The sequence below is a fragment of the Lepidochelys kempii genome, chromosome 8, assembly GCF_965140265.1.
Source record: "Lepidochelys kempii isolate rLepKem1 chromosome 8, rLepKem1.hap2, whole genome shotgun sequence".
Classification (NCBI taxonomy): domain Eukaryota; kingdom Metazoa; phylum Chordata; order Testudines; family Cheloniidae; genus Lepidochelys; species Lepidochelys kempii.
The window spans coordinates 94,360,847-94,383,357 of record NC_133263.1 but is presented as its reverse complement, the minus strand read 5'-3'; the positions used below and the strand labels follow the sequence as shown (position 1 = coordinate 94,383,357).

General features: G+C 42.0%; 1 protein-coding gene across 2 annotated transcripts in view; it reads right to left on the bottom strand.

The window, feature by feature from the left end:
* Positions 1–22,511, bottom strand: part of PLPP3 (phospholipid phosphatase 3) — a 64,263-nt gene that overhangs the window by 24,496 nt on the left and 17,256 nt on the right. For both annotated transcript variants that reach the window (XM_073357589.1, XM_073357588.1), the window contains exon 2: positions 5,799–5,956. In XM_073357589.1, the coding sequence (XP_073213690.1) occupies positions 5,799–5,956 (158 nt within the window). The remainder of the gene's footprint in view (positions 1–5,798; positions 5,957–22,511) is intronic.

Sequence of the window (22,511 nt, the reverse complement as noted above, 5' to 3'; positions counted from 1 at the left end):
AGGAAATGTCGATATTACGGCACTACAGTGGCATAGCTGCAGCTGTGCCACTCATAGTGTCGACATACCCAAAGAAATGGCCTGTGGATTTTGCCACTCTCAAAGTGAGGGCGTCCAGTCTGCAACTGCACCGCAGAAGGATACCTCATCCCAACTGCGTACTGCAACTTTCTTTGATGGCTGGGTGCATCTAGTCATGCAGGGAAGAGGGGCCTGCATCTTACAAGGCTTAGAACTGCAGAGGGAAAATAAATTGAATTAAGGATGATATTTGACACCACAGGATGTACCATTATTCTCAGAGTTCACAAACGGATCTCCTTAAAGCTTAGACATGTGACCCATTTTAAACAGGGACCAACAAAGTCTAGGGATTAATATTTTTTCTCACTGCTGGTGGTCTTGGTAATTGCACAGATGTAGCAGACTGTAAATTGGAGACTTTAGTCTCCCGCTAACACACTGCTGGGTAGTCATGACCCCTCCCCACTTTAGTTAAAATCATGGCTGAACGTTAATGAAAAGCTAAAATAGGGCAAAGTTGTTTTTTGGCAATGCTCTCCCTGATAAAGAGCGACTTAGAAAACTAATTCAGCACAGATGTGCACAAACTGAAACTTCATCCTGAACAAACAACTCTTAAAGGTACTAATCTCCTTTTCTGACTTGTGTCTCCAGCAAATAATTTGCATGTGGTATATAGAGAATTTCCCAGTGTGAAATGCTGTAAACATTTAACATAGTCACTACAAAGAAACAAATATCAAATTTTTCTCTCTAGTCTCTTCTACAATCTTTCTGATCAAGTGTAAGTTTTATATGCAATTATCATCAATTATCAGTTGCCCCAGTAATTACACTTTCAGGGTCTTTCTAATCAGTTTTGTCTCCAATGTATTGTTTTTCTGTGTCTTGCCAAATGGGAGCACTTAACATTGAAATATAAAGTATCTGACTATCCACATTTGTATTCTTATAAATTAGCTGATCTAGAAAACTTGTTGGTTTTTTTCGAAAGCTCTCAAGATCCGACAGTACATGGAGTTGGATACGAACAACAGTATTATCCATAAGGGGGCTCAGGAAATGGAGTAAAGAACCTTTTACCTCCAGGGTATGGCTTCAAATCCAAGCGTAGCCGGAAGTGATTGCCAGTTGTTACCACCTGTTCAGTGGCCTATGTGAAATGGGTTTGTGGCCTCACTCAAGATCAGCAGGTGCAATTCATCCCTGTGCAGAAAACCACCACAAAGCTTGTGCACCACAGACGGCCCTCTTTGAGGACATCAGTGATGCATAAGCCTTGTGCTGTCCTCCGCACAGGTTGAATTTCAGTCCTAGTGAGCAATTGCCCCTCCCTTGTTAGCATTCGGAACAGAGAGACCAAGAACTAAATGGACATGATCATTCTCTCCCTTATACAGGGAATCCCTCCACAACTGGCTTTTAATGGTTACTGGCTGGTCAGTGTGGAGAATCTTGTATTATCACAGCTTATGCAAAGCCTCGTCCATGGCTAAAAAGAGGCCTTTAGTCTCCATGAGGGTCAAATATTTTCCACAAGTGAAAGCACAGAGGTTAGGGATCTATTACAGGAGTGGGTGGATGAGGTTCAGTGGCCTGCAATGTGCAGGAGGTCAGACTAGATCAGCGGTTCTCAAACTTCATTGCACCGTGACCCCCTTCTGACAACAAAAAATTACTACACGACCCCAGGAGGGGGGAACCGAAGACCGAGCCCACCCAAGCTCCATCGCCCCAGGCGGGGGAGGGGAGGGCCAAAGCTGAAGCCTAAGGGTTTCTGGCCTGGGTGGGGGCATGTAACCTTAGCCCTGGTTGGTGGGGCTTGGGCTTGAGCCCTGGGTGGTGGGGCTTGGGCTTCAGACTTGTGCCAATACCAGCCTTGGCGACCCCATTAAAATGGGGTTGCGACCCACAGTTTGAGAATCCCTGGACTAAATGATCATGATGGTCCCTTCTGATCTTGAAGTCTGTGAGTCTATGAACATTTAGTAGAGGTCTGAGAGCAAAAATCTTAGGGGCAATTAGTATCTCAAGGGTCTTATGCATGTGTAACGCCAAAGGCAGTCTTTGCCTCCAAATCCATAAATATGTAGGCACTGAACACAAATGCATATCCTCCTATGTCCTGACAGAAGCATAAGTCTTCACTTCTAAAGTTTACTTAGCAAGAACTCTGGCAGTCTTCAAGACACATAAAACACAACCTGGACCTTTTGCTCTGGCCTGAAGATTCTGCCGGTGCCAGTATTTAAAGCTGGGAGTTGGGAACATGAAATTTTTTTGTTTTATTTATTGTCCTAAATTGCTCTTATCTACAGTCATGTCTTTGAAAAGCAAACATTTCAAATGAAAGAAGAGATATTGGTGCTTTGTGGATTTGCAAGGAATTCATATTATACTACAAAAATTCTGGTATCTGGGTTACATCTGAAAAAGAGGTCAGCATGACTTGAATTTTCCATATATTCTGCCATAGCAAGAAATCTGTTTCTTAAATCACTTGTTAGCCATTTGTATCACTCAGCAACAAATAACTGAGCTTTTGTATTTTCCTTACCAATTTACTTTTGTCATGAGTGAAGTGAAACCTATGTAGAAAACATCCATTTCTTTCAGGGAAACTTTTTTTCTTTTTAATTGACCTGCCATTTCATGTTAGGAAATTGATGGATTAAATAGCCAGCTGATTATGTTTCCAATTTCAGTTCCAACTCTTGCATTTGCCACTGGCTCACTACTGATCAGAAGCAGATTCTGCATGGAGCCGACATGACGGTATGTCAGGCAGTAATGTGAAAATGAGGTTTTTTTCATTTTATTTTATGGCTTTTCCATACTTGGGGGTATGGAATTTTACCTGCAGGGTAAAAATTTCTTCTTGTTTATAGATTTTTTTTTCACTTTCACTTTTAGAATGAGAGACAGAGAATTATTGGGACTGTTTGCCCATGGCTCTATGAATAAACTGACTGGCAAACGATGTTGCGATCAATGAAACCTGAAACCTGGCTTCATTTCAATTCTGCTTGGGGGAGAGGAGAAACTAACAGATAATTATCTTGAAAATGGAATAACCCAAGCCAAAGGATGACTTTGAAAAGAAATCAGCCATCTGTTTGGTAGACACAACACAATGAGTCATATGCTATCCTCAACCCTATACATACATGACTCCCATTGACAGGAGAGAGAGTTCCATTGGGGATCGCTTCCTATCTTTGCACTGACTATAATGTAGCTTTAATCACTGCTGAAAGGATCAGACAGTAATACTGAAATACGTTTGAAATATTTCCCCGAGGGAAAAATTTATAGGATGAAATTCACCCCAGTGCACAGATTCTGCACAGGACCCCTCTGTACAGCTTAAGCCTTGAGTTGGTACTCTGTGCAAGCTAAGCTCTCTCCCTATGGCCCTGCAAAGACTAGTGGGGGTAAGGCAGTGATTGGGCCAAATCAGAGGGAGGGATCCACATTCATCTGAAAGTGGTATAAAGAGGCTGTGACTGCTATTGTATCCCACAGGCTTGCATAGCAGCTACAGAGAGCCTTTCAGAGTAGCAGCCGTGTTAGTCTGTATTCGCAAAAAGAAAAGGAGAACCAGTGGCACCTTAGAGACTAACCAATTTATTTGAGCATAAGCCTGCTTGAGAAAGCCTGCGCATCAGTTCCTCATGCTGCTCCCATTGGGAAGTGGATTTCACATATACAACTCTCTCCCTGCCAATTCTTCCCCACAGCCCCCAACAACGCCCCCTACACACACCACGTGCACTTCATCCATGCAATAACAAACACCTCTGGCTTTATTCATGTGAAGTGAATGCTACCCAGAATGCATGAACCTTCTAATTAAACAGACAATATCACGATTCTGATTAATTTACCGCTATAGCTTCTGATGAAGTAAAAGGAAAGGAAAACTCATGTGCACAATTTACTATTTGAACCACCAGTGTAAGTATGAACGAACAGTATAAAGCTTAGATGTGCTAAAGATATGGGGCATTACAGTGCTTGTAGGACAAAGAATGAAAGCTAGGGGGAAATAGGAGCTTAAAGTCATTTCTTTCTGTCCCTTAACCCAATGGTTCTCAACCAGGGGTCCGAGGTCTCCTCGGGGGGCCGCAAGCAGGTTTCGGGGGGCCGCCAAGCAGGCCGGCATTAGACTTGCTGGGGCCCAGGATAGAAAGCCATAGCCCAACCGCATGAGGCTGAAGCCCAGGGCCGTAAGCCCCTCTCCATCAGGCTGGGATGGGGTGGAGCAGGTGGTGCAGAGCCGGGGGGGGTGTCACCAATGGATGCCCCCGCATCAAAGGAATCCCCAGATATTCTTTTGCACCGCAGGAGTGGAGCCAAGGGACTGGAACAGGGGCAAGGATCTGCCACCTCCAAAGGTGTTATTTTGTTTTTAAATAACAAACTGCACTTCATTTCAGCTTTTCATGATGGCACTACAGATACCTGTCAACTTTTAGTAGAGCATTGGGACTTGAGTGTAATGAGGCCTCCTGTTACATGGTTAGCCCAAAGTGTTTTTAGTAAATAGCTGACAAATGTACTGCTGTAAGGCACCTCAACTCAGCCGACTCTTCCAGGGCTGGATTTGCTGAAACTTAAAGCAAATATGTTCACACACAACATAATCCCTCCACACAGTAGTGGGAAATTTGATAGGAAAAAAAAATATCAAAAGTAATTAGAAAGGCGACACAAGTAAGATCACAGCTGCCCTTTAATATATGTCTACTTTATTATTTATTAAAGCCTAATACTGCCTCCAAAACTTTTCCATGCAGCAGTTGGCTGAAAAGGCACCACCTCTTTTTAAAAACTGCATGAAATGCGGAATATGTAAATACCACAGCAATCACTCAAATGTGGACACAACATGCCAAATCCTTATTGGCACCAAATCCTTTAGCTTGTAAGGAACATGCTCCCTGAAACGTGAACTCTATCTTATATTGCAAAGTTTGCAGGACGTGCCCAAATAGTTTGACTTGTTTACTTGCTTCAGAAATAATCTTACTCTTCCTGCTGTAAATTTTCATTTGCACATCGCTGCAGATTGTTGTGCGTGTTGTGGAAGATGATTGAAATTTATGCCTCATATTCACAGTAAAGGCACACCAGTAGGATGATGCTTCCCTATGCTGATAATCTGATGTGGAAAGGGCTTCTTCCATTGGGACAGTAGGCCAGTCTCATCAGTCCCCATCCATTTCCGTTTAAAAGTCAACAGAAAAGCTCCCTGGTTTCAATAGGTGCTGGAGCAGACCATAGGCCTTTTCGTTTATCTACTTCAACTGTCTGCATACAGGTCTGTGCTCATTACTATAGCTGTATTTGAAATGGGGAGCTCTTCTGCCACAAACTAAGCAAATCAACCCCCAGCTACCCACCAAATTATTAACTGGCTAATTTCACCACGGACACCAGACTGTCTTTGGATGGTAATGAGTTTCAGTCACTAACCTGGACTGATTTTGAACAACTGACCCCAGACGTGAAAGGCTTCATATCCTATTACCAACACCATCTTGTCTTTGTTGCTGTTGCAGTAGATTTTTTAACTTGTTCCAGGCACAGTCCTAACTCCCAATCCCTATAAATTAATTGCTGAGCAGAGATTTTCTAATAGTCTTTTTGCGTTGATTGACACGCTGTCTGGGAGTGTCAATAGGGCCCTGTCAGCATTACCTGCTTAGGGGACAACACAAACATACAGTCCTGTCAGAGAGGGGCAGAAGAGCGTGACCGATTTTACTTACAGCAAGGATGGCAATGAGAATCCCTGCAGCACACAGCACAGCGTCGTTAATCGTCTCGCCCGTTTTCAAAGGGTACTTGATACTCTCGTCGTTGCAGTAAAAACCCCTTTGGTACGGCTGGATTGTGCTAGTTTCAATGATCAGAAAGGGCAGACCGGCTGGGAGAGAGAAAAGACAAACAATAGAGAACAACACAAAAGAAAAACATCAGTAACTTGGACAAATACGAACAAAAAGCAACAAAGAGCCCTCCCCAATTCACCACCCCTTTGATGAGGCTTTTCTTTTTTTCCTAATAAGTTTCCAAAGTGCACAGTGTTGGGAACTGTTTTATTAAGTTTCTCCTGGGGGAAAGTACCTATTCTGCTGTGGTTATCAGATGTAAATGCTGCACGCTCCTAGTGAAGCCTTGCACACTGCAAATATTAACTTACAGGAATGAATGCCAACAGCATCCCCGCTGCAAGAAATCATGGAAAAAAATATGACAGTATTCCCCACAGAGTGCCTGGAACTCCTTGCCAGAGGGTGTTGTAAAGGCCAGTACTATAACGGAGTTCAAAAGGGAGCTAGATAGATTCATGGAAGATAGGTCCATCAATGGCTATTAGGCAGGATGGGCAGGAATGGTGTCCCTAGCCTCTGTTTGCCAGAAGCTGGGATTGGGTGACAGGGCATGGATCACTTGATGATAACCTGTCTGTTCATTCCCTTTGGGGCACCTGCCATTGGCCACTGTCAGAGGACAGGATACCGGGCTTGATGGACCTTTGGTCTGACCCAGTATGGCCGTTCTTATGTTATTATGTACTGTGACCAGAGCACCAAAATGTCTCTCTGAAATGACGTGATGGAAGCTGAGTTCAGCAGGACTGTAGGAGGAGTTACTGAATAAACCAACAGCAAACTATCAAATATCAGGTCATGCTTTTCCTGCCATATTGAACCAGGCCAAGCCCCATCTACACAGGCTTCGATACAGTGTTTAAAAACAAAACAAAACTGCATTTCCATGGTTAATATACCTCTGTGTCTTAAAGGGGTTCCACCACAGTTTGCCTCACCAATGTGGACAAAGGATATAAACATCGTGAGAGCAACCTTTCTTTGAACACTTTTTGAATGCTGGTCAAACACAGCATCTATCCAACCATCCACAATAGCTGGTGAAACCACATCAGATCCTATTGGGTGCGACCATGAGAAATACGTTTTAGAAACAGTTTTAAAGACCTTAATTTCCACACTGTAGCTGGAACTTCAAACCAGATGTACAATATATGGTCACAGACCAATATAAACTGGTTATGGTACAAGATAATAAAACGTAGATTTGTTGCACTAGTATAATTCAATAATAAGCAATAATAATGCTATTTCAGAGGAACGTAGCTTTGTCTAGAAGTTAGAGTAGAGGATTGGGAATCTTTCCCAGTTCTGTTGCTGATCCTGGATGAGTATGGGCAGGCCACTTAAGTCGTCTATGTGCCTTGGTTTCACCAAGTGTTTTGCTGTTGACTTCAATAACAGGAGGATCAGTACATTTGATCCAAAAGCTCTTTGTAACCCTTTCAAAGTGATTTACAACTACACATATAGGAAAATCTTCTTCCGTCTCTGAAATGATACCCCACTGAGGTGAAGCAAAAAACAATTTAAGAATGCAGCAACACTACTCAACAGTTTGGGACATGATGCAAAGAGCAACAAAAAACAATGTTTGACTGAAACTACGGAGGATAGCATTTAGGTAATGTAGTTATCCAAGTTGGCATTTGGCTAAAACACCAAGACTGCGCGCCCTACTGTTGCAAAAAGTGTCATGGAATATTTATTGACCGCTAACTGGGTTAAATGTCTGAGTTCTTATTTACACTCCTACAACTTTAAAATTATCAGATTTTTTCTCTTAAATTAAGAAATGTTGCTTCTTGGTTTTCACATGATTTGCCTAGAGCAGTTTTACTGCTGTCATAGACAGCTCTCCTGTAATTAGTGAAGGATTTTGTCCAGAAAGGTAAAATCAAAGGCTCATTTTAAAAATGTTTTCAATTTGTGTGTAAACAAGTTAAGCTGCTTACATTTTTGTAATCCGTTTTGGAGTTCCTTCATTCTGTTTTAACAGCTTTTTCTAATCCACAAATTATTACTTTTTGCTGATTGCCTTAAATAAATGATTCACAATGTGAAATGTATAACTGTACTCTGAAAAAGATCTCTCTCTCACACACACACACACACACACACACACACACACACAGAGCTGAATTCTGTTCTCAGTTTCTCAAATATAGCTGAGACCACAATTTGGCACAATGTTCTGGGTTATTGTGTGTGTGATTTTCTATAAGAATATAAGGAGCTGGTAATATTAAACACACAGACTGCCTGCACTAGGCTGTCTGTTTTCGAAGACACTAATGAAATAGTGAATAAATGTCTCAGAACTATTCCTCTTGTCAACTCATCTCAGGCTTTGCAAATAAAATTGGACATCTCATGTGGATCCAGCTCATCTTCATTCCACTCTCCAAGAGTTTTGAAACCTAGCCAGTTTGGCTCTGAAAGGTATCTCTTAAGCCGGCAATATGATATTAATAACCTTCTTTAAAGATCCAGAGTATCCTGATGAAAAACTGCACCCAAAAAGCTAACGCTGTTTGGTGTGATCCAGTTTCACCACCACTTGAAACAGCAGCATAACAGTTGAACTTGGGGAGTAGACATACCACAGTTACATGGCTTATTGTTATTTCTCCAGTTCTTCTTTTTAATAGCTTTCACATGACAGGTCTGTAAAACACATGTTCCCACAGACAATGAAACACATCTGAAAGCTAAGAAAGAAAGAAAGAAAGAAAGAACAATAGTGTTTCTGTGTACTATATGAACCCAGGAATAATAAAGATTTGTTTTCCCTTCATTCATTGAACAGCATGAGGTTGTAGTATTTCTGTGTGTTCAATCATATGTTTGACTGCCACAGCTATAATAAGAGCATAAGTGGCATACATTGTGTATATTTTCTTAAAATGCGCATAGACATAGTTTAGAAAAATCCAATGGTTTTGTTTTCTCTCCTACAAACTTGTGGTTTAGTGGGATATTGCCAATAGAGTCTTGACATTTTTCCAGCAAACAGTAACCTCAGATTCCCTTCTTTTCTTTTTTCTTTTTTTTCTCTTTTTTTTACAAGAGAAGCATAAACATACCCTCAATAGCTGAACGGATATTGCTTAGAAGACATAATATACCCTAGACTGTGGGCTAGAGGCTGTTCTTTCAAAGGTTATTATCCAAGTGACAGAAGGCATCACTCTTGTAATAAAGAATGTGCTGCCAGATACCCGGCTAAAGATGGCCCTTCTTTAAAAAGATTATCTCTCTGAGCACAGATTGTCTAAGTGACTGTCACCACTCACACTTTCAGGCACTCTCACGCTTTCTGGCAATGATTAGCACTGAGACTGCAACATGGGGAAGCCTGTACTAGTACCAGAAGCTATTTGGAGAAAGGATTTTGCAGAAGATGCTATGAATGAAAAAGAACTCAGTAAAGGAACAAAAGGAAAGGTCCCTTCAGGGTTCCTTACAGAGATGTTCCTGATTCCGCTTTCATTTACACTGGAATATTCACCAGAGAGTTAAAGACTTCCAGATTAGAGAGGCTGCAATTGTCTATCAGAAAGACAAGGTAAGAGTCATGGACGGTGACAAACAATGGAGTTAAATCAATGAAGTTACAGCAGGAGAGAAAAGTTTGGCCCCATCACTTTTCCTGTACTAGTGCCATAAGGAGAATAAAAGGGCAAGTCCAATTTTCATCTGTGGCATCTTAATAAGACATTTTGCCTTTTGGATGCTCATATTGACACTTTCCCATAAACGTACATACTGTGCCCTTACGAACTGATTTGTGTGTCCAAATTCAAGATTTGGACAACATTTTAAGGCACCCAACTTTTAAAAGCTACCATCCCCCATGATCCCTTAACATCACTAGAAAACAATGGCAGGAGCCCTCAGAATGTTTAAAAAGTAATGGCAGTCAAAGAGGCATCCCCAAGAAAGCAGGGACAGGTGGTAAGTCCATACCAAGGTGATCGGTTGATCCATGTAGTAGGCAATAGATTGTACCAATGGAATGGTCACTCCATCCTAAAATGATCTCTGGTAGCAATTTATCCTGGTGCTTCTGTCCATGGCTCATGTTCATCTATGCCAGAGATCCCCAAAGTGAGGGGCGTCCCCTCACCCCAGGGGTGTGTGGAGGAACAGACGGGGGGGGCATGGCATGGCCAGGGCATGGCAGGGCCAGGCCAGCCCCCAAAATGGCAGGGAGGGAACGCCATCCAGCCCCTCTCCACTCCAGTCCCACTCCCAGCCAAGTAACTGACTCCTGGCCCTGCGCCTGGCCCTGGCCCCAGCTTTGGCATGGCTCAGCTCAGCTCCTGGCACCACACCAGCCCCCAGCCTCTCACGCTGGCCACGGTATGTTCCCGGGCCAAGGCTGGGGGCAAAGCCGGGAGCGGAGCTGCACCTGGCCACTGGCCCGGCTGCCAGCCCCAACCACAGCCCAGCTCCTGTCCCCACCTCCAGCCTCGGCCGCTGGCTGCGGCACTGCTCCTGGCCCCAGACCCACCCCGAGCTGCGGCCCCAGCCTCGGCCCCCTTACCCCTGGCCATGAGGGTGGGGGACAGAGAGGAATAAGGAGGGGGTGAGACCTGTGCTTTCAGTTTCAGAAGAATGAGGGGGGATTTGATAGCTGCTTTCAACTACCTGAAAGGGGATGGGTTCCAAAGAGGATGGCTCTAGACTGTTCTCAATGGTAGCAGATGACAGAACGAGGAGTAATGGTCTCAAGTTGCAGTGGGGGAGGTTTAGATTGGATATTAGGAAAAACTTTTTCACTAAGAGGGTGGTGAAACACTGGAATGCGTTACCTAGGGAGGTGGTAGAATCTCCTTCCTTAGAGGTTTTTAAGGTCAGGCTTGACAAAGCCCTGGTTGGGATGATTTAACTGGGAATTGGTCCTGCTTCGAGCAGGGGGTTGGACTAGATGACCTTCTGGGGTCCCTTCCAACCCTGATATTCTATGATTCTATGGGAAAGGTTGACATGAACAGACCTGTCCTCTAGTACCCCTACAGCGCAAAGGGATCACATCCTCTTTAGTACTGACAGTTCCCTTCTGGACACCTAGATAATGGCAGGCAGACTTTACTGTAATGCTTCAAGAACATACCATTTCTCTACTACTTGAGGGCAGTTCTACACTACTGGTTAAGTCGATCTGACTTATGTCGCTCAAGGGTATGAAAAAGCCACCCACCACGCCCCCAGCGATGCAAGTTTCGCAATGTCCACACTGGCACTATGTCGGCAGGAGAGTCTCTCCCACTGACACAGCTTATGCTTCTCGCCGAGATGGAGTAATTATACCGACGGGAGAGCAGCCTCCCCTCGGCATAGAGCATCTTCACTAGACGCGCTACAGCGACGCTGTGTAGACGTAGCACTATAGGGTAGACCGTCCCTGAGGCATTCACATACAGATTTACCCTCACCAGACCCCTGTGAGGTAGGGAAGTGCTATTATCCCCATTTTACCTATAGGGAAACAGAGGCATAGAGCAATTAAGGAATTTGCCCAAGGTTACACAGGGAGTTTTGGCAGAGCTGGGAAATAAATGCCCTTTTTTTTTTTTTTTTGGATTCCTAGTCCAGTCTCTTAACTGCAGGACGATCTTTCTACCCTGTGGTCATATAAAGAGTTTCTGGTGTAATAACATAACAATGAAATTCCAACCGCACACCCTGAACTAGATATGCTCTGCTCCCCAACAGGGCTCTGCTCCAAACCATGAACATAATAGAAATCTCTTGAGGTCTGATCCCGGACCATTAAAACCAATGGGAGTTTAGCCGTTGACTTCATCTGAAGCTGGATCGAGCCTCTGCTAAATGCAGCGTGAAGCAGGTGTGGATATTAATGAATTCAGTTAGGCACTGCAGGACTCCGTGGTGCTGTGCAGTGAAAAATTATGTTGCTTTTGTTGGGAGGAAGTCAAAGCGACTTTCTAACCCCTCGCGGCTGGTGTCCTACACTAAGATATTTCAGTAAAGGATTTAAATGTATTTGCCTTTATATTTAATAAATTATCCTGGAGGCCACTCAGGTTTTGAAATCTAGTATCGAGGAGAGATATCTCTTCCCCTGTTTATTAATGCCTTTCCCCAACACTCAATTCATTTTCAATACCTCCTGGGAATGCTAACAACGTACAGAAAAAAAAAAAAAAAAACATGCGCTCACTGACCAGCTTCCAACATGCATAAAATCAAAGGCTGAAGAAAGGATTCTGTGTTGAGATGCTTTGAAACGTGGAGTCTTTGAAAAGCTAGCACTTGTGCAGATTTTTTTTTAAAAAAAACAGGATAAGCTTTCATTGGCCACCCATTGATAAACTCATGTGGGAGGTGTTACTGGGGTGACCCAGCCATGAAGCTCTGATCTTCCCTGCCAAAGCTTCACCTTTGCACTAAATGAAACACAGTCTCTTTTTTGAAGGTTTTTTTTTTTTTTAAATCCTTGGAAGAATCTTTACTCTTTGCTCTCCCTAGACATCACAGGTCATCAAGAATTATATTTCCCATCATAGGCATCTCAGCTAAATGTCAGGAATCGCTACTTGAGCCTTTGCTACAAGTATTCTGCACTGTATTTGCTTTAGAGTCTATGATGCTCAGACCCCATGGAGGTTTTTAAAGTTTCACTGCATTAGGGTTCTAGCCTAATAGTTGAAAAAGATCTTTGAATAATACGGTGGGGCTGTGTGGTGTATCTGATTCCTCACTCAGGACATAGAGTATAAATATTTGGGTTACATGTAAGTGACAGGGGTTCCTTTTAGAGTAATTAATGGCTGGGCTTGGGAATGTATAAAACTTATTTGGTTTACAATTTTTCTTCAGATTTTGAAGGCTGGATAAAATCCAGATTAGACTAAGATGGGCCCCTATTGAGACTTTCCCCAGCTCTTAAAGAAGAATTGCCATTTCAGACAAGGAAAGCACTAGCCCTGGCTGCTGCTGCTAATGTGAAATATTCTGAGTATGGCTCATTTAAAAAACAAATATTTATAAGAAGACTTGAGGTGCCTCCCCCATGTCAAGCACAGGGAACCCTACCATGCCAGCCTTCCCAAGGGGCTTCAACAGCAATGAAACCAGTGGGATTTTTATCAACAGTTAAAAAAAAAAAAAAGAGGGAGCCTGAGCCAATGCCTTCTGAAGTCAATGGAAAGGATCCTGTTGACTTCAGTGGGTGTTGGATTGGGCCCTAAGGCTGGGATTTTGGAAGCAGTCTGAGGCAGTTATAGGCCCAATGCCCAATGAATTTGAGTGCCTACCTCCTTTAGACTCCTATGGAAACCTCAGCCTAAATTACTAAAATTTGTGTCTTACTGAAAGTAAATGAAATCACTTTAGCTCCCTATTGTAATGGACTGCTTCTTTTAATTGTTATTCCTTTGGTTTCAGCAGTCCCATACACCTCTCTCTGTCCTTGTCTACATGGAAATTGATCTGATTATGTGATTGCAAGGATCACATAATAATCTGCAATCTCCCCGACTGGGGGAAAAGTTTAACCGGTCAGAGTACAGACATCGAGATATGGGGTAAGTTATCCACACAACGGCTATGTTCAGTATGCTGGGTATAGTGAGTGAATACGGGGGTGGGGATGGGTCTACCCCCATTTGGTGGGGTTTAATGTTCAGTGGGTTTACGGTTCCAGTTCATACGGTCCGATGGGGAAGGTCTCTCAGTCTCTTTCCCACAGTGTGTGCACAATGTCGTACCGGCTCACTCCTCCTGGTACTGTCGGTGGCCGGTGATGTGCTTGTTGATTTTAACCAAAATATACAGGCTTTAGTTTATTTTCTACTCACAACAGGTTTTGCTACAGAACTCACTAACCTTTGTTTCTGTCTGTGTTAGTCTGGTCTGGGGCCCCTCCTGCTTACAAAAGGGGTGGCATTTCATTTCACCTTTTTTTTCTACGATAACTAATCGCATTTAAGCCAATAGGCAGAGACATAACTTAACTTAAGCATGGACAGACTGCCAAGTCCATCGTCTGCTACAGAGCCTGGAGGTGTGGCAATGAGAAAGCAGAGCACACTGTGATCAAGATGTGAATCTTGCTGTCTAATGATTTGCGACGAGCTCGTTATTCATGGTTTCTGAGCAACGTTAATCTCTCTGTTTCCCCACATTATACTTGCAGTGTGCTTCAAATAACCTGGAAGGAAAGAATATTTAATTCCTGCATGTACATCCCTGTAATATTTATGGCCCCATTGAGATGTGCTACTAATGACCCTTCTGCACATGTGTATTCCTTCTGAAGTGAATGAGACTGATTTGGAGTAGAGCAGTGATTTTCAGCCTATGAACCACGGACCCCTGGCGGTCTAAGATTTCCAAAGGGATCTGCACCTCCATTCGAAATATTTTAGGGGCCCACACATGAATAAAGGTTGAAAACCACGGGTGTAGAGAATCCCACTGGAATGCCGAGGCCTAAGGCAGGAATTTACTAGTGGTGCTTGAGCTTGATGTTCCATCCATTCACTTCACAACAATTTTTTTTAAGAAGGTGACACATGAACCAATAATTTGGGAACTGCTGGCCCAAGGTAAACTATGTCTCCACCTACTGGTCAAATGCATTTATCAGGAAAGCAGCAATGAACAATTTCAGGATTTTGAGGTACATCTGTAAGCATAACGCTGCTAAAAGGTCAGATCCTGACAGTGATTATCTGTGTGGGCTTTCCGGGCTGGTTATATAGAAAAGATCTTGGCAGCAAACACATTTAAAACAAATGGCAAATCATCCTCACACACGGAAGGGTTTGATAGATCACCATCAAACTCTTTCTGATTCAAAGTCTAAGCAGTCTACTATTGGGATCTTAGGGTGCCAGGTCCGGTTCCAAATTACATGAATGGGAGTTTTCCTTTGATTTTGGTGGGAGCAAGACTAGGCTTCTAAAAGTGTCTGTTACCTATTTACTGAGGTAAACAACACATACAAAGAAAGAAAGAAAATGACACAAGAAGAAAATATCAAGCAGTAAACTCAGGTGTTCCTCTTGGGAGTTCTACCTGCAGTGATATATTTAAAAAGGCTTATATTAAAGTGCACTTTTTTTTAAATGGCTAAAAATGCACTAATAAGAATTAAAAGTCCTTGTCCAAGACACACTTCCCAGGTGTATATAAAATTCTGTGTTTATGTGGTAGAACAAAGGCCAGACTGGCAGGACAGCCAGTGTCAGACAGGGTGAATACAAAAGCTATTATAAATACTAAACCAGGGCCAGCTGCAGCCCAACATGAACGGGAACAAAGACATCATTTCAGATGGTCTAAAGCAAGAAATAAAATGTGATATGCAGTAAAAATCCAAAGTGTCAAGATCTTACAAGATGCCTCTATAAATCTGAACATTTGGAAGAAATAGGCAGATATGACACAGCTGACCTTGGATGTCCCAGCTAGAATGGGAAATGGTTTTAAAATGGGTTTGCAACGTCTCCAATACTCATGGCAAATACACCATGTGAAAAATATACTGAGGAGATTATGTTTTCAGTTATAAATGCAGTGAATGTAGCTTACTATATTGGTCAATGGAATTTTGGAATGAGTTTTGCTTCATCATGACTTCATGTTTGTGTATAAATTGCTCTACTATGACTTGTCATGCCAATGGAAGGGTCTGAGACCACATAAGACCTCTGGATTTGAATCCCATGATTAAGTTCATAATGGGGGGGGCAAAGGCGGTAAGGGTGGGAAAGAAGGAATTCCACAAAGCCCAAATTATATTCTTTCAAGGAAACCTGGGAGCTCTTCTTTAAACTGGTTTAAGAGTAAATGGATCCGTTCTCTCCTTGAGACACACTACTCCCATTGACACAAATAGGAATCATGAACAAACCCAAGTATTCAGAGACTTTTTATTGTAATTATGGACCAGATCCTGCTATTGAGGTCAATGTGAGTTGGGTGCAAGGAGAGGGGGCAGGATTAGCTCTATTCCATCAGTTGTGACATATGCTGAAATTTAATGGGATTGTTCCTGTGAATAGGGACTGATGGAGCTTGCCCTTAATATATATGCAAACAACACACAGTGGCCTCAATTTCTCAGCACACTGTCCTCAAACAGCATAAGCTATAACCCCTGGCTACTTTTCATACAACATTCATTATAACATCCCTGCAATTTCATAGGTCCACATTTTGACGTTCACAAAACTTCATATACATTGGGGGGAAAAAATGAAAGGATGAATGCAGAAGTTTTTTTAAATGAAAGTGAAGCCAGTTCACCTTGTCCATATGTGGCCATTTTAAAATTAAATTTTCAGTTTCATCTGTTTTACTCCCAAGCTTTGTTTGCTCCCCCCCTGAGATTCCTCTCCAACCATTTCAGCTGTAATTAAGCATGTTTTTGGAGCAACTTTCCCTTTCCAGCCTGTTCAGGATAAGACAAGCCCCATGCTTGTAGCACTGAAGATTGCAACGAGGAGCTTTCTGATGCAGGTCTGTCAATGTACCCTATTGTAAAGGCAGAAACTTTCTTCAGATTTGAAGCAGCGGCCACCTGCATAAATAACGGAGGGATATAACTCTGTAACTGAATACAAGTACTGAAAGCTTAAAAAGTTTGTAGTCCAAAAAAATCCTTTTGACCTTCTATTTAAAAGTTTGCTAATCACTTTTTATTTATAATTTATTTCCTCTTGCTATATTTGGCATAAATAATACACTTTTTTTTGGAAGTTCCCCAGGAATAAATAGTACAGTATTATGCAACTCCCAGGATTAAGTGGAAGTGAAGCTCTTCCCCCCCAGATAATCAAGGGTTGGTACATTTTCCACAGACCTGTCCAAGAAGCAATATGCAGCACACAACAAAGAGAAAAGGGCAGGTGTTTAAGGGACCAGTCAAAAGCCCATTGACATCAACAGGAGTTTGACCTTAATGAACTTTTGATCAGACCCTACGCACTGAAGATGTACCAGTTTAACGTTGCTGTTACAGCAGTACACACAAACACACACAGTGTGGATGCATTTACACTTGCATAAAGGTGATTATATCAGTACAGCTTATTACCATTCAGGAAGGGAATAAGCTAAATTGTCATAAGACAACTTTATACCACAATAACAGTATCTACACTAGAGGTCGCATTGATCAGTTAAAAAAAATCACACCTGTAACTGAAATAGCTATTGTGTGTGTAGACCAGGCCTAAATAAACACTTTCTTATCCAAAGGCCAGCAGTGAGGTCCTTACTCAGTCCTTTTTGAGGTCCATGGGAGCTTTCCTGAGTAAGGACTGATGAATCAAGTTGCCCACAGAGATTATGGGCCCTGTTCTGAATACCCCACCCCCAATCCTTGCCCATTCTCTTCTCATACCAACCCATGTTCTCCTTCAGGTGAGGATCTTGCCTGGATGCTGTAAACCAGATCCCCATAGCAACCATAGTGCCTTGAGGATATGGACTACTGTGAAATGGATAACAGGGAGAGTAGAACTAAATCAGACGTCCCCTTAGAGCCATTTTAACTAGGAATGAAATTTAAACCTTTGAAAATCCTGTTTCGGTCTCCTCAATCTCCTGGTTTCACTGGGAATACAGAAGTGCTAAGTCTCCTGGATTTGTCATGTGGCACACAGGTTCATACACAATCACAGCACAGTGAACTGATAGACCTTTCATGGTTTCAATTACACTGGTGTGAAGTAGCTGGAAAACCTACAGTGAAAGGGAAAGCTACTGTCTACAGGGTTGAAAAATCCCTCAAAAGCCATTACCAGAGGAGGATGAATCGCCACCCTGACATTCCTCCCCCTCTGTGGAAAGGTTCTGAGGCAACTAATTTGCCTGGCACATTATTTATATTCCCAACATTCTTTGGGTTGAGATTTTCAAAAGCGACCAGGGATTTTGAGTGCTTCCATTTTTGGGTGCCCAAACTGCAGGGACCTTAGATGGGTTTGGTTTTTTAGAAATTGCTGAGCACCTACATTCTGAAAATCAGGCCCCTAGTAGGCGTATCAAGTTGGGCACTTAAAAATATCCTAGCCACTTTCAAAAATGCAGGCCCTGTCTTCCATGTAAGCAAGGAGCAGCATTAGACCGTTACTATGTCATCTTAGCTTACACTTTGGCACAATTTCCCACCATTATCAAATTAGCTCCTACCATAATGCAGCTGAAGTCAACACTGTAATGGCAATAGCAATGCATTTGAAGGGCTGATACTTTGCCCAGTTGCTTTTTGCAAGCAGGCAGGTAATGTGCTGGTTTATGCACATGTTTTCGTCGATTACAGTTTAAATCAGGCCCAAGTTTGTTCCTTATTCTAATGGTGCAGGCAGCAGCTAGCCTGCTATTCACTTGTACTCCAGGGACACAATGTGTGTAGTGTTCTTTTAAACACAAAAATGGATAATTCCCAACTTCCCTTTTCAGATCTCTTGTAACAATGCAGTGCCCTGCTGTCAAGCAATGTGTGAATAAATTGGGGAAAAAAGGTTAAAGAAGCCCAAGGGAATGGCAGTCCCTTTTTCTTTATTGAGGTAAATTTCGACAAAGCCTTCACTGTTCTCTCCATTTTTTCTGAAGGGCTTAGTGCCAAGTAACATTATTCCTCTTCACCATGGTACTGCCATGAAATCAGCCTGGTATGTTTGCCTGAAAATCGTAGGTTTTCATGGAAATTGTTTTTCCTCCACAACAACTCCCTTTGTAAAATTAGACATGAAAAGAGGAGGAGAAGCGCTCAGGCTGAAATCTAATCACAGGAACAAAGCACTGAGCAAATGCCACAGCAACTACGAGAAAAGCACAAATAACATCTGAATTCAGCACTGCACAATACGGCTCCCGGAGTTCATTAAAATGTATACTCCCTTCCCAGACGGTAACATTCTCAAACTCCTTTACCACCTACCTTATAACACTGAGCCTAGTATAGATACAGAGAATGCATTTTAAATATCTTTTCACAGCCAAGTATTTTAAGCATTCTAATTACATGAAAGCATTTTTTTCCACACCATTAAAACTATTTAATGATTTCTAATAAAAATAGTTTATTTTCTTAAAAAGGAATATTTCTGGCTGCTGTTAAGAGACAGGATCTCTGAGAATTCTTAGGAATGCCTTCTATTTCCAATCACTGCCGCATTTAAAAATAAGCAAATAGATGCTTTAGTCCTCAGACTGGGACTTGGAGGGTCTTAGTTATTCAACAAACTAACCTTTATTAAATCCTGTCAAAAGGAAAGATTTGACGCTTTTCAATATGCTTACTATATAAACTGCTGAAAGACCAGCAAACTTCAAAAGCTTCACAAACTGAGCTCGGGTTTGGCAAGAGTTCATTAGCTGCCTATGTCTTTTCTGTGTGTGGCTTGTAATTACATGCAGACTTGATGCCAGATCTTAATCTATTAAGGGGTACCAATTAACATGCTGCTGGATGATTCACAGGTAGTTAGTGTCAAGACTTACGCACCCCACACACCAAACTTCATATGCTGATTTTAGCTGACTTTTTTTAAAGTAGTGAACTTTCGTGGTGCTCGGGAAAGGAGATATTATTACCATGACAGATGGTAGGAGAGTACTGAACAAGCTTCCTCATGCTTTCTGCTAATAGGACACAAACCAATAAGCCTGATCTCGCAATTTTTTCCCAGGCTAAGCCTCCCATGGAATTCATGTTTTTCCCAGTCGCTGGGTGTTTTGCCTGAATGAGAACTGAAGGATAGGGCCCTAAATCTGATACAAGCCAGGTCATTTCACTCTCATTGCTTTCATTGCTCTCTTTCATGAGCACAGTTGTGCCATACTTTGAAGAGGTTTTAATTTCTGTAGGCAAACACTCCCTTGGGAACTAGGTTGTGACAATGCAACTCATTTCCTTTATGACTTGATTAGAATTTCAGTGTAGATCTTCAGAGGCAAATAGGCTACTGTATATATCAAACCGACTTATTATTTCCCCTGTCAACACCTTCCTAAAAGCAACCTAAAATCCTAGCACAGGATCAACCAGTTGCCCTCAACACTATGGGAAATGGTGTCATTTTTCACTCACTATCACACTAGTTTGGAAAAATCTCCCCCTCCCCCCCGCAATCATATGCACCAAATTGCTTTCTTCCTGCACTTTCCAATGCTGAAGTGCCACCTCCCCTACCAAGAATGCACGTTACTCCTATTACTAACAAAGAAGCATTCTCCACCTAACATTCAGTGAAGCATGATGCATGGAGGCAGTTGTTTCGCAACTATGTAAGAATTAATTAATGATTATGAAATAATTATGAGTTTCCATCACTGGAAGGCATAATGCTACAATCCAATTTAACTGAGCAAAATTAATATTAATCTTTAATCTTGATGATTGGAATTAAACTGCTCATTATCCACCCACTAGGCTGTCTCTTTGCTTCCCCACACCACCAGACAGGCGCATACAAACTGAGTCATGACTGAGAGTGTTCAGGGAGTGAATCTATTTTATAAACACTACAATCTTTAACCAAAGGATCCTCCTTCTTCCTGAGCATTAACAGCCTTCAAAGCTGGTTGGTTAGTGTCACTGCTGTTCCCTTTGTGGTGAGCTCTGAGCCCCCCAAACTCCAAGTTTTGAAACTCAGATCTAATCGAATTCTAAACTAATTTTCAGTTCTCCCTCATTTGGTTCTCAGCTTTGTTCAATCCACAAAAGGAAACATCATTGCAAGACAGGGATGGATTGCTGAAGTCAAGTAGAAGATACTAGTAACGTAACAACCCATGTTACCAATACTCCATGGGTCATCATTTTTGCTTTTGTAAAGGCTATCATCTTGAATGTCACTGGCAGTTGAACCCAGGACCTACACAACTAAAGCATGAGCTTCTGTAGCCAGAGATAAAAGACTAATTCTTCCAGCTGGCAGCTATAACAGATTAATATTATTTGTGGATCAAGCCTAAAGGACTGTGTATACAACAGTGGGCTGCACTGACATCTTTGACTTTCATGTGATTGTATATGATGTGAATATATGCAGAATTTGACCCTTCCAATCATAGCCCGGAAAAAATTAATGAGCAAAAGTGCAGCGATTCAAGAGATCTTATTAAAAGGGTATTCTTCACTCACAGGCTAAGTGGCAATTTGGGGGGGGGGGAAGTGACGTGCATAAATATAAAAATTCCTCTACATTATACATTTTTTAGGAAACTTAGAACTGCAATTCTGTGCAAAAAAGCTATATTTAAGGATTGTTCACTCTCTCAACCCACAGTCATCGGAACGGGCTAAAAATAATAACAGAGATTTTCAAATACCCCAATTTATCACAATGATTGGTTTGCCAGGTAAAAATTATTCTACTTGACACTCTCTAACGATTTGTCTCCAGTCCCTTGATTGAATGCATTCTTCTGATAGCCAGTCTCCATCTGCATCCTGCATTAGCCAACAACTTGCACAGGCACCATAAAACTAATGACTCATCTTGTTTGCAAGCTCTTAGTCCTGAGAACAATGTGCTGATAGATTGTGCCATTATTATCCTTCCAGGCTGTTCCGCGCGAACCATAAGCCATGAAAAAGCATAAGGACTTTCACGCCTATCTTGGATTTGGTTCCAATCTCATAGCTAAGAGGCAGCCTGTACTGGAAGCCTATAGTGGGAATCCATTGGAAGATAGGAAACAAAAGAATGGGAAAATGATAACACATATCTAACAACTGATTAGTGTTGCTATGGATATTCCTTCGGACACCCAGTGAGCTTAATGTTTCAGATGCCATTCAGCAGATCAATCAGAGCTCTGCAGAGGTACATTTGTTATTCTATTAAGCCTAATATTAAACATACATGTTAAATAGTCTGTCAAACGTTCCATAATAATGCACTACGGCAGGAAGGTAATATAATGGCATGCTGCACTGCTCCAATTCATTTGATTTTGAAGGGATAGGGGAAGCTTTAATCTAGTTCACTTCAAAAACAATACAGGGAAATGATTTAAAAGTAATTTCAGGTTTCCCACTGAGACCCCCTGCTAATTTTTGTGGGTTTACAATCACATTTTGTTCTATGTTAATAAAAATATTTTTCTTCCCTATTGTAGTGTGAAAGTGTCTCATAAACAAGAGGAGAAATTGACTAATGCTCCCAATCCAGTAATGCATTGCAGGAGTGGCACACAGGGGGTCTACTCATATGAAGCAAGATCGCAGGACTGCACAGGGAAAATAGTGAAACTGACTACATGCAGAAATCCTGGATCCACTGAAGTCAGTGACAAGACTCCCTGTGCAGTTGGATACACAGTGTAAACAAACTGGGAGGGTGGGGGTGGGGAAGAAAAGAAAAATATTTTTCTACGCTAATCTTTTTCAGTTGCACTCATTTTAGGTGTTATTTGTAACACCTAAATAGTAAGGGGGGAAAAAACCCACCTGACATAAATGGGATAGTTGGCACTGTCCCTTTTAATCCTTTTGTTCCAGATAGCTGTTATTAGGACATGCAGGTTTATATCTATTGTGTTTTTTGTACCATGCATGTTCATATTGCGAACCAAATGCAGTTATCACTTTAC